Source organism: Chanodichthys erythropterus, chromosome 3 (assembly GCF_024489055.1).
Source record: "Chanodichthys erythropterus isolate Z2021 chromosome 3, ASM2448905v1, whole genome shotgun sequence".
Classification (NCBI taxonomy): domain Eukaryota; kingdom Metazoa; phylum Chordata; class Actinopteri; order Cypriniformes; family Xenocyprididae; genus Chanodichthys; species Chanodichthys erythropterus.
The window spans coordinates 43,217,925-43,230,625 of record NC_090223.1 but is presented as its reverse complement, the minus strand read 5'-3'; the positions used below and the strand labels follow the sequence as shown (position 1 = coordinate 43,230,625).

At 38.5% G+C, this 12,701-nt stretch overlaps 1 protein-coding gene across 5 annotated transcripts in view; it reads left to right on the top strand.

Annotated features, from left to right (window-relative positions):
- Positions 1-12,701, top strand: part of sdk1a (sidekick cell adhesion molecule 1a) — a 349,997-nt gene that overhangs the window by 317,252 nt on the left and 20,044 nt on the right. For all 5 annotated transcript variants that reach the window (XM_067382425.1, XM_067382423.1, XM_067382422.1 and 2 more), the window contains 4 exons: positions 980-1,050; positions 1,726-1,858; positions 6,802-6,858; positions 7,305-7,406. In XM_067382425.1, the coding sequence (XP_067238526.1) occupies positions 980-1,050; positions 1,726-1,858; positions 6,802-6,858; positions 7,305-7,406 (363 nt within the window). The remainder of the gene's footprint in view (positions 1-979; positions 1,051-1,725; positions 1,859-6,801; positions 6,859-7,304; positions 7,407-12,701) is intronic.

Here is a 12,701-nt window from a genome sequence, read left to right as displayed (position 1 = left end):
TGAGTAATAATGAGCGTGTTGTATCCACTGGCTTTGGGTTGATGTGCTATTGATTCAAATAAAAGTCATAGAAGAGCTACAATCTTATCTGCGCCATTTACTTGGAAGCTGAAGTCTTGGAACTGATTTAATTGTGTCATTATTTACTCACCCTCATGTTATTCTAAACCTGTGTGACTTTCTTCTTTCACTGGAACACAGAGGGAGATTGATTGATTTATTTATTTTTAAAATGTACAGGTCACTTTTTTCATGCACTTACAAAAAGTGGGAACTGGAGTTTTTAGGCTTCAAAAAGGACACAAAAGCACCTTAAAAGTTTGTCCAAAATTGGGTCCAGGGGCCCACAAGGGAGGCTTGTGGGAAAGTTAAAATAAAAAAAATTTAAAAAAGGAAAATTCTACAGATTTTTTTTCTTTCTAAAGACTGATCAGAAGTCATGAGAATCATTTTATTCAATGGTCAACATGAAAAAGATAAGAACGTTCTCCATATAGATGCCTTTAATGGGGTCCTTCACAAGGGGACTCTCATATTCAGGGGTCCAGGGCATCAAAAAGATTGAAAACCCCTGGTCTATATGACTCAGATCTTGCTGGAAGAGAAGATATTGGTAAATACAGCTTTCTTCCTGTTTCTCACAGAAAGCCATCATATGACATCTGAGGACTAAAGCACACAAGTGATATGATGAACCACTTTTATGGTGCTTTTTTGGTCTTTTTTGAGCTTGACACAACCAGTCCTAATTTACTCCCATTATAGTGAAAGGAACATTCTTCAAAAAACCTCCTTTTATGTTCCACAGAAGAAATAGCCAAACAGATTAGGGAATGAAATGACAGAGAGTAAATAATGAGAGAATTTCCTTATCTAAGAACGTATCTAACCAGGTATATTTTACTTTAACTTATTTTCAAATGGTTTTTTTTTTGTTGTTGTTTTTTATTTTATTTTTTATTTTTTTGTATTTCTGCAGTTCCTGATGAAGCGCCCACGATTCAAGCCGTGAAACCTTCCACGACAACTTCCGTGCTGGTGCAGTGGCAGGTACGCTAATGCCAGCCCACCCCGGTCAAGTGAACTCCTGACCCCCATTAAGTTTATCTGATGGCCAGATAACAAACCGGCTCCAGCCTGAGAAGAATACCAGCATGTTGCAGGCTATCTCCAGTGAAATTACAGCCCTGTTCTGTTTAATGATCTGATTTTTGTCAATAGGTTGCCTGAGCAGCCTGCCGTGCATCACTTAGTATTCCTCGTGCGGGTTTGCATAAATTAATGACATGCGGTATTGATACCCGCACATTTACAGAGCTCGTAGAGGGCTTGGCAAGCCCAGGATAATTAATACCCATGCGCGACAGCAATCCTGCAATCTGAAGGGATATTAATTAGTAGCCGAAACCTTTATTCACTGACCTATGAGTCCCGGATCTTCTCACTACTGTCTGTTTTATCAGCAGAACCATAGGCCGAGTTGATTACACTCAGCTCGGAGCTTTGTTAATTACCCACTGACTGAATGGCTCAGAAATTAAATCCTCATCTTTTATTTATCTTATTCGTTTCGCGGCAAGCGTCGTACACAGACGCACGACAGGAGATCAGTCAGCGCTGTCTGTCAGTTACAGCCGGGAAGGCTTTTTATCAGGGTGTGCCTTAATAAGGACCGTGAGAACAGCTAGTGGAATGTGACCTTTAAATTAATCTGTGCCTTTGCAGACGCCCAAGGAGGAGAGTGTGAATGGGGTTCTGGTGGGCTATCGGCTCTACTACCGTGAGCTGCAGTATGACAGCGCTCCACAGGAGTCAAAGAGGGCCGTCAACAGCTCCTTGCTGCGCACCGAACTGACAGGTAACTAGCGGGAGGAGGCTCTCCTCTTGAACCAGAAATGTCTGCAACCAAATGTGATTTATAGCTCGAGTGCTTTTTTGAACACTTTAACCCATCCAGTTATTGAAAAAAATGTATTTTTCAAGGAATCCCTCAACGTTTTAAGCTCATTTTTTTTGACGTGTTCTTTTGTGCAAAGATATTATGTTTCCTAGCTACTCTCTCAGAGAAGCAGTCGAGTTTTAAAATGAAACTAGGACACAATTGGTGATGGTAAATTATAAAATCCACATTAATACCATTAATATAGCAGAAATTTAAACATTATCAAAGCATTAGGATGCGTGTCCTCCCTGCAGTTAGGACAATCATTTTAAAGGGATAGTTCACCCAAAAATTAAAATTTGATGTTTATCTGCTTACCCCCAGTGCATCCAAGATGTATGTGACTTTTTTCTTCAGTCGAACGCAAATTATCATTTTTAACTGCAACCGCTGCCGTCTGTCAGTCAAATAATAGCAGTAGATGGGAACTTCAACTATAACAGTACATAAAACTTGCTTAGACAAATCAAAATTAAAACCTGCGGCTCGTGACGACACATTAATGTCCTAAGACACGAAACGATCGGTTTGTGCGAGAAACCGAACATTATTTATATAATTTTTACCTCTAATACACCACTATGTCCAACTTCGTTCAGCTTCCTGCTAGTGAGGTCAAAAAACGCGTTCTGAAGACGGAAGTGATGTCTCGCCCATATACTTCAGTGAGCGCGAGACATCACTTCCGTTGTCAGAGCGCGATCAGACCGTACTAGCCGGAAGCTGAACGAAGTTGGACATAGTGGTGTATTAGAGGTAAAAAATTATATAAATACTGTTCGGTTTCTCGCACAAACCGATCGTTTTGTGTCTTAGGAAATCAATGTGCCGTCACGAGCCACAGGATTTAATTTTGATTTGTCTAAGCAAGTTTTATTTACTGTTATAGTTGAAGTTCCCATCTACTGCTATTATTTGACTGACAGACGGCAGCGGTTGCAGTTAAAAATCATAATTTGCGTTCGACTGAAGAAAAAAAGTCACCTACATCTTGGATGCACTGGGGGTAAGCAGATAAACATCAAATTTTCATTTTTGGGTGAACTATCCCTTTAAATTAACTTACAGTGGTTGTTGCGATTGCTATGCGATTCTAACATGGAAAAAGTGGCAATTTACTAAGAAATATTCCAGGTGGTTCTTCAGCAAAGCATTTTTGAATATTATTTTGATTGATTGGTAATCAATCAAAATCATAATAATAATAGCATAATAATATGCCTATTAAGTAAGAAAAGCTGGATCTATAAGGATTGGTGGGGAAAACAATAGCACAAACGTGAGAAAATATTAACAATGGTTTTTGATGAATTCTGTGATGTTTTGTGTTATTAGTAGTTTTGTCTTACTTTACAATATTCCATGTGTGATAAACCATTTTTCCTGTCAAGTGTTTGACATGTGCTTTTGTGCAAAAATACAGTGCCTGCATAAAATCATTATACCCCTTTGAAATAGTTACTTTATTTGTCGTACAGCCTGAAATCAAAACAACTTTTCCAGTTTTATATACGTATTTTGACTTACAACATCAAAGAATGAAAGAAAAAGCAACAGTTCTGAAAATTAATTAAAAATAAACTGAAAAACTAGAACAACAGGGTTGGAAAAGTCATCAGTCCCCTCATTTGATACTTCATAGAGCCTTCCTTTGCTTTAATTACAGCCATTAATCTTTTTGGATATGTCTGTACTAGCTTTGCACACCTAGATTGGGGAATATTTGCCCATTCCTTGCAGAATTGATCAAGTTCAGTCAAATAAGCACAATGCCTAGTTTAATCTGAAATTGGTTTGGAAAGTGAATTACACATAGGAAAAACCTTAAAGACATTGTCCAAACATGAACTTTAAGCTATGCAAATGAACCTCATGCAAGAAAGGGGCCATCCAGTGGCCACATCTGACAGCATCAGCCAATCAAAACACTGGATCTGCATTTTCCTCCTTCTCAGGACAGATTAAAAGGCTTGTCTCTTAGACAGAGAATTGTTCCAGTTTCTGGGTTTCTGCAGTTTCCCGTACTGGTTTCAGGCTCCAGTGCCTGTTCCAGTCTCAGTTCAAGGTTCCGGTCCCAAGATGTGCTAAGCTAAGTCCAACTCCACAGAGTTGAAGTGAAGTTGCTCTCTCAATACTCTGAAGCTCTAAAGAGAGAAACAAGGAAGCTCTGCAAGAAGTGAACTCGGGAAGTTTGAAAACTGCAACGAAGACAACGACGACAAGCATAGCCCCCATCTTCAAAATAGTTTCTGCACCAACTTCAAAACCCTCACATCAGAGATCCTCCAGATCTGTGTGTTCCAGACTGCTCGGATCTGCACTGACTTCAGAATCTAAAGATCCTTCCGTCTGCGAGTTCCAGAGAATACGGATCGTCTGCAAAGACATCAGAACCTTCAAGGCTTCTTCTTCTGTGTGTTCCAGGAAAAGACCTCCTCTGTGCTCCAGGTGTTCAGCGTTCACAAGTACTACATGTTTAAGGCCGTAAAACGGATTCCAACTCCTTTCTTCCCACTGCAACGCTGCCCAGCTCAACAAGTGGAAGACGTCGCCGCTCACACTCTCACACTCACCTTAGGTGATGTGTGACCAAAAACTTAATATTAATATTAAAACAAAATATTAATATTTAAGACCATAAATAACTAGATTTGTGGTGGCCCTGTGTGAGGCTAGTCCAAAATCACTACACACCTTTTGCCAGATGGCATCAGAGTCTTGAAGGACTTGAAGAGAGCAGTACATTGCCGCTCACCACAGAATTTGACTGAAATTGATCAATTCCGCAAGGAATGGGCAAATAATCCCCACTTTAGGTTTGCAAAGCTAGTACAGACAAATCCAAAAAGATTAATGGCTGTAATTAAAGCAAAAGGTGGCTCTACGAAGTATCAAATCAGGGGACTGATGACTTTTCCAACCCTGTTATTCTATTACATTTTCAGAACTTTTTTTTTTTTTTTTTGATGTTGTAAGGCAAATTTTGTAAATAAAACTAGATTTTATTTGGAATGGGTTTTGATTTCAGGCTGTACGACAAATAAAGTAACTACCTCAAAGGGGTATAATGATTTTCTATAGGCACTGTATATATTGTATTTCCCAGCTACACTCTTGGAAAGGAAGTCAAGTTCTGAAATGAAACTGGGACACAATCTGTGATGGCAAATTTCAAAATCCACATTAATACCATGCATATTGTGCAAATTTGAACGTTATCAAAGCGTTAGGACGCTTCTTCTCCCTGCAGTTAGGGAATATATTTCCGACGGATGGCTGAGCGTAGGTGAACTCATTACGCGCTCAGGCTGCGTGAGGTGCGGAATCATGAGTTTGAGCTCAAGTGTTCGACACCGTGCTCGCCAACGGGCTCTTTTTCCGCAGCCTGGATCCGGCTGCTAAATCTCCTTTGACAAATTGGACTCAGCAGTGTTGACAGCATTTAAATGCGCAAGCCCGGAGCAGCCGAGCACGGAGGCATATTTAATTCCTTTCCCTATGTTCTGGACTGGTCAGGGCAGGAGTGCAATATCTCTCCTCTGCTCTCCACTCATCTTACATGTTAAAATCTGAGGTCTGTTAAGTGCCGAATGTGCCTCCCTGCTGAAATCACCCTAAATGCCAAGAGGAAATTACCAGAGCTATGCTCTATTTGTTCAGGCTTAACAGCTTACAGTGAAAGTTAGCAGGTACTCCAGAAGCTAACAAGGTCCCTGTCACTTTCTTGGGCATTCTGCTCAAGTCGAGTCAGTTTCTGTTTCTTTATATATGCCTATGATTGTTGTTCATAATGTGTTGTCAGATATAGTCATTCCTCATGTGTATTTCCCCTTCATATATGTCTTCATATATTGAATAAAATATTCAGGTAATACTCTGGTATGGGGAACACATATTCACTAAGACTTTTGCCTCAACAAACTCTTCTAATAGTTAGTAAGGTAGTTGTTGTAGCGTTTAAGTTTAGGTATGGGGTAGGATTTAGGGCTAGCAAGCTAATAAGCATCTAGTTAAAAGTGAGAACTGTTCCCTATACTAAACTGTGTCATTTATTAAGAAATATTCCAATTTCATCAAAAGCAAAACATTTTTAAATATTTTTAAATCATAATCATAATAATATCCCTTTTTAACTAAGAAAAGCTGGATCAATAAAAATAGTTTTTGGTGGGAAAACCAATAGCACACACATGAGCAAGAATTAGCAATGGTTTTGTTGAATTCTGTGATGTTTAGTTGTTTTGTCTTACTTTACAATATTCTATTTTTGATAAAATGACAGACGTAACTTTAAATTTAAGCATGTAAACTAATTTTCAATCCCTCACTGAGCTCTTTATTTCTGTCAATTTAGGCATTTTGTAAGTAAAGTTCAAGTGTCTGAGCTTGACTAGAAGATACTTCTGAAAGTCTGAATATGCTCTCTCTTGTAGAAAGCCTTTTTTTAAATGACAAAGACATATCATTTAAGTTTCAGAGCTCAAAAGGAACTGTATAAAAGGACTGACCAGTGGTGCGGACATTCCGATTTTTCTTTACATTTTCTAAAGTGATGCCTGGTCAGTATATGTTTTAAAAATCTTATTAGGTCCCTAATGCACCCCAGCTTGTGATATAGTACTTTATATTGACTGTTGAATCATTTATCACTGACTCACTTTGGTTTCTCGCGGGGTTTGATCAGAGCGCGCGCAACAGTGAGATGAGCATTGTGGAATTTCATCAATCTCTTGGAGAAGTGTGTGATGAGCAACTTTGAAAAGCAAAGATTTACTGCCATGATGAAATATCCCTTTGATTTGTGCTTTTCCATCTCCAGTAATGTATTCCTCATCAGTTGCCTTTTTCTCCCTCCACAGCCAAAAGCACTGTGAAGACTGTCAGCAATCCTTCATTAACCGAATTCGAGCTAACGCGTAAGTTTCATTTAGCCATCTTTCTCGTTTATGTCAGTCTGCCTTTGAAGTCCGAAATATTCAAACTCCCTTTGGCAAAGTGTGTAATCCCAAATACACTTCCTGTTCAGAGAATGAGGTTTTTCCTCTAATCCATCTACTCTGACCAGGAACATTCTGGCCCTAAGATATTCTCAAAGTGAATCCCATTGCACACTGCCCGAGCAGACCTGAGAAATGCATGTGCTCTCACTTCTCCTATGTAAGAGTTTGATGCCATTGCTTCCCATGATCACACCAAAACTATTCTGTGTCTATACTGTAGGGAACAGCGGGTGGTTATCTGAGATATACTTTTGTTTCTACACAGAGGAATTCTCATTCTTCTTATCTGCTGTCTCAAAGCCAAGATACACATTTCAAGTACCCTTATAGATCTTCTGTTTGTAATTTTTTATTCTCATCAGAGCTGCAGAAATACAGGCGCTATGAAATTGTGATGACTGCCTACAACGTCATTGGCGAAAGCCCTCCGAGTGCTCCAGTAGAGGTGTTTGTTGGAGAAGCAGGTAAGCGATTGTGTGAAAATGAGGGCACTTTCCTCATAGATTTATCACAAATGATGTAAAAATGCTGTCAAAATAAATGGTGTGTTTGTAAGTATATAGTCCCACACAGTAGTTGTAGCTATATAATTTTATTATTATTTATTTTATCTTTTTTATATGTTTTTACAATATTATATGGAAACTATACAGTGTATATAATCCCACCGTAGCTGTAGCTATTTTATTTGTTTATTTTATTTTATTTTATTTTATTTTAATGTTTTTGCAATCTTATTAAATGGGAACTATGCACTGTATATAGTCCCACCATAGCTGTAGTTATTTTTTTAATGTCTTATTTTATGTTTTTGCAATATCCTATGGATACTATACAGTGTATAAAGTCACACAGTAGCTGTAGATATTTTATTTTTATTTATTTTTATACATTTTTTTTTATATACTTTTTTTTTTCAATATTATATGGAAACTATACAGTATATAGTCCCACCATAGCTGTAACAATTTTATTTATTTTATTTTATTTCATTAGTTTTATGTTTTTGCAATATTATGTGAAAAACTACACAGCCATGTAATTCCATAACAGCTATAAATTCATAAAAACTTTTTTGATGAAAAGAGATGGCATTCATTTCCAACTGGTCCCAAGCTTCATCCAGGCCATCCTTATTGTTGAGTTCTGATCCTGACTATCTACACTTCAAAGCGAACGTCCCAAATCCATTTGTCTTTTGTGTCAGAAGTAGCGTCGGGAATTTGTTGTGTGTCACGACGCATCCAGTGTAGCTGCAGCACTGATTATCATGGGTTTTATTGTCTTTTGTCTCATTGCGTTGCGCTGCTCACGTCCGGTGTAGACACAGTATCTTGTATTTTCTAAACTTGCACAGTTTGAGAACATAACTCAACGATTATATAGAGGACTGTGGGTTTTTTCTAATACTGAGCAGACTTTTGTCAAACTCAGATCAGTATGCTTTGCTGGTATCTTCCCACTAGAGGACCAGTTTAATGAGAGAGCAAATTCGCAGAAAACATCTTTGTCGTTCCTCCCTGACAGATGTGGTGATGCCCACTGTCGATGGATGTTCCTTTTGAGATAGAGGCCTGTGCCGTAATGCTCTCTAGGAGCAGGACAGCATGCTCTCTGTCTCGAGTCCTTCAGGGAATAAGGCGAGACATGAGCTGACAGATATGAATTGTGTTCCCTTAGTGGAGTGGCATGAACATAACGACAGAAGCTAGAGCTATGGTGAGGTTCTGCTTAATGTGACAGAAAGGGCTGGGCTTGGATCAATTTCTGTGTTTAGATCAATTAGCTTTTTCAGAAGCAATCATGACTAGTACTGAAATTTCATTTCAGGGATCTGAGAGAGGTTTTAAAGAAAATTAGTTTATGCTCCAAGCAAACCAAACATTTAAATTCACAGTTTAGTTTGCTTATAAGTTGAATTGTGAACACAAAGCACAATGTTTACCTTATTTTCGATTTTGCGTGCATCTTAAGATTCTATAAATGTAACATACAGTATAAGGTGCATACAAAGTGCTGCTTATTCTGTTTCTATGCAGATGACTGAACAGCCAATCAGAATATTAATATTTTTTAAATATTAAAAAAAAATATATATATAGTTGACTGCCTTGGTGTCATATGTCATGCTGGCATATAAAAATACAAACTCTCAAAGGACTTCCTTCAGTTTTGATGCTCTGAAAATTAATGTTTAAAGGCCAGAACACACCAAGCCAACACCGACGAACTAGTGGCGACAAAAGCAGACTGTGGGGTTTGCTCACGTTTGCAGCGTCTTTGCAAAGTTGCCCTGCCACACCAAACCGATGCTAAACAGTCGACGGCCAAGCAGCACGTCAGTTCTGCGCCTGCGTGATATGAAATGCCTTTCCGAAACAGCAGGCGGCAGTAGCTGAGCAGCCAATCAGAATGATCAGATGGCCCGATGGACCGACGAGCTCCAACGCCGATTCAACATTTTGAATCGGCCGAAAAAAGGCAGACGAGGACCAACTTCAGCCGACGGTGCGGAACACACTGAGAAAACTTAGTCGGCCGACGAGGAAAAACTGGTGTGTTCCTGTCTTAAGGGTTTAACCATCCTGCCTTTCAGTGCCCCATCAATTTGAAAAAGAAAAAAAAAACATGAATACTAATTGTAAACTAATTTTACAAATATTAACGTTACATTTCATGATACATTTTATATTAAAAAGTGTGAATAGAAAATGGAATGAAACTCGGTCACAACTCAAGTAAACCAAAATGAGATCCAAGAAAGCAGTTGTTGTTTTTTTGTTTGTTTTTTACTCTGTTCACTTTTCTGGCCTGAACGTGGATCTTTTAAGGACTTGAGGATAACACGCTAAGAAGACCACATGGATCTGGAGTGCTTGGCAATATGAAAAGATGGCTGAATAAGTGTGCTCAAAGTTGAGTTTGTTGTTTTGAGCTGTACCGACGACTGATTTAGCTCTCTGTTCTTCCCTACCTCACAATCAGGCTCCAGCAAGCTAGATTGTACTACTGAATTGTAAAGTGCTTTTCAAGTTGAATTCAAGTTGTTCTGTTACTAAAAACAGTCTTTTTTTCTCCGCCACATTTATTGACTTGAATAATATCCAGCTGCCTGGCTGAAGAGCCGAGCGCTCCGTCTAATGAGCTGCCAAAAGAGGGAGCCCGGATATGACATTCCAACTATTCCTCGGTAAACTGATAATTGTTGAGCTGTTTTCTTGGGAACACTACAAAAGAAAGGATGTTTATCACCTACACAGCCTGAAACAAATCTATATTCATGTGGGACATCACATATGATCAATGAAAGGACCTTTAGTGGAAAAACAATCCTCCCACCTCTAGCAAATAGATGCATTGCGTCCGCATTTCAAGCATACACTAAAAAGTATCGAACGCAGGCAAATTGCTACAAATGTGAACTGTCGTTTGTGCCGTTTAATTCCGCTCCAGTCGTGCTAACAGGCTGACACTGCACAGACAGGATGTTGTCAAGGCTGTTGCTCGTCGCACAGTTTTGCATTTCACCTAATCATTGCCAAGACTATTTATGAAATTCTAAACAGCATTGGTCTTGTAGTGCCACGGTATTAATAAAAGCAGTCATGGTGAGAGTTTTGGCAGGACAGGGTGTGTGTGTGTGCATTTTTTTACCTCTTTCACCTCTTTGCAGCATTTTTGGCCTCCTCTCATAAGGGGTTTAATGAAGCAGTAAATATGAATCTGTCATAAAGAACTCAAGCAGCTGGCGGAGCAGGCAGGGTTATCAACATCAGGTTATTAACAGCATCATTAGAAGGGGCCAGGCGTGGAGATTGCTCCCAGCAGCAGGAGGGGGGACAGCCAAACAAACAAATGAATTTCCCTCTGATTAACGTCAGGTTGGCTACATCTGAAGATACTCTGAGAGGGATCAGAGAGTGGGCATGAAGGGTGCTTTGCCCTTAAAAGCCTTCTGCCATTCTACGGTCATGCTGGTGTTAAAATGCAGAAACAGCAGACGATTTTAAACCCTAGTGAGCTGCCCACCTAGAGAGCATTTTAAGGCATCATAGGTCCTCCTGATGGGAGGGCTGCTCCAAAATGTGGGTAGCATCCTTATGTTGCTTTATAAAAGACCTAATTTTGTCCATATTCTAAGGAAACATCACAATCTCAGAATGCACTGCCACAAACAGTGAAAAAATTCATCCACACTCAGACAAAATGTGCAAAAATTCCTACATAATCACTTGTTTTTCTACAGTGACACTGTCCAATAGCAGTTAAAGGATTAGTTCAATTTAAAATGAAAATTACCCCAAGCTTTATTCACCCTCAAGCCATCCTAGGTGAATATGACTTTCTTCTTTCTGATGAACATAATCAGAGTTATATTATTAAATATCCTGATGCATCCAAGCTTTATAATAGCAGTGATTTTTGTAAGTTGAAGGCGGTCTGGCAGAAGCTAGATATTTTACTTTATAACTTGTTAAAGGTGTCATAGAATGGAAAATTGAATTTACCTTGGCATAGTTGAATAACAAGAGAATGACATACAGTGAGTCTCAAACACCATTGTTTCCTCCTTATGTAAATCTCATTTGTTTAAAAGACCTCAGAAGAACAGGCGAATCTCAACATAACACAGACTGTTACGTAACAGTCGGGATCATTAATATGTACGCCCCCAATATTTGCATATGCCAGCCCATGATCGAGGCATTAGACAAGGGCTGCCAGTATTAAAGTCTGAATCTGTGCAGAGCTGAATCATCAGACAAGGTAAGCAAGCAAGAACAACAGCGAAAAATAGCAGATGAAATAATAATAACTGACATGATCCATGATATCATGATATTTTTACTGATATTTGTAAATTGTCTTTCTAAATGTTTCGTTAGCATGTTGCTAATGTACTGTTAAATGTGGTTAAAGTTACCATCGTTTCTTACTGTATTCACGGAGACGAGACTGTCGTTATTTTCATTTTTAAACACTTGCAGTCTGTATAATTCATAAACACAACTTCATTCCTTATAAATCTCTCCAACAGTGTGTAATGTTAGCTTTAGCCACGAAGCACTATCAAACTCATTCAGAATCAAATGTAAACATCAAAATAAACACTGTACTTACACGATTAGACATGCTGCATGATGAACACTTTGTAAAGATCCATTTTGAGGGTTATATTAGCTGTGTGAACTTTGTTTATGCTGGTTAAGGCAGTCGCAAGCTTAGGGGATTTAAAGGATTTAAAGGGGCAGCAGCCTGAATCGGCGCATATTTAATGATGCCTCAAAATAGGCAGTTACAAAAAGTAATTTAAAAAAATGTATGGGGTATTTTGAGCTGAAACTTCACAGACACATTCAGGGGACACCTTAGACTTATATTACATCTTGTGAAAATGTGTTCTATGGCACCTTTAAATATCCTTTATCGTTATCCTTTAAAGACATTTATTATAAAAGCCTTATTTCAACTTAGTTTAAAAATAATCATGTTTAACAGCAGAATTAATATAAAAAAAACTACGTTTCCCATGTTGCTGTACAGAACATACACCCAATGAGAGATTCGAAACAAGCAAAATGTGGCAAAAGAACTCTTTAGCTCCATCAACTCCCATGAATCACCACAACGTAATCGAGTTGGTCTCCCTACACTCTCAAAACACTTAAATATTTGAATATATACGGTAATGCTTATGAATATAATAATACATATTTTGCAATAAACTTAAAATATATTTTTTTATATATTCTCAACAT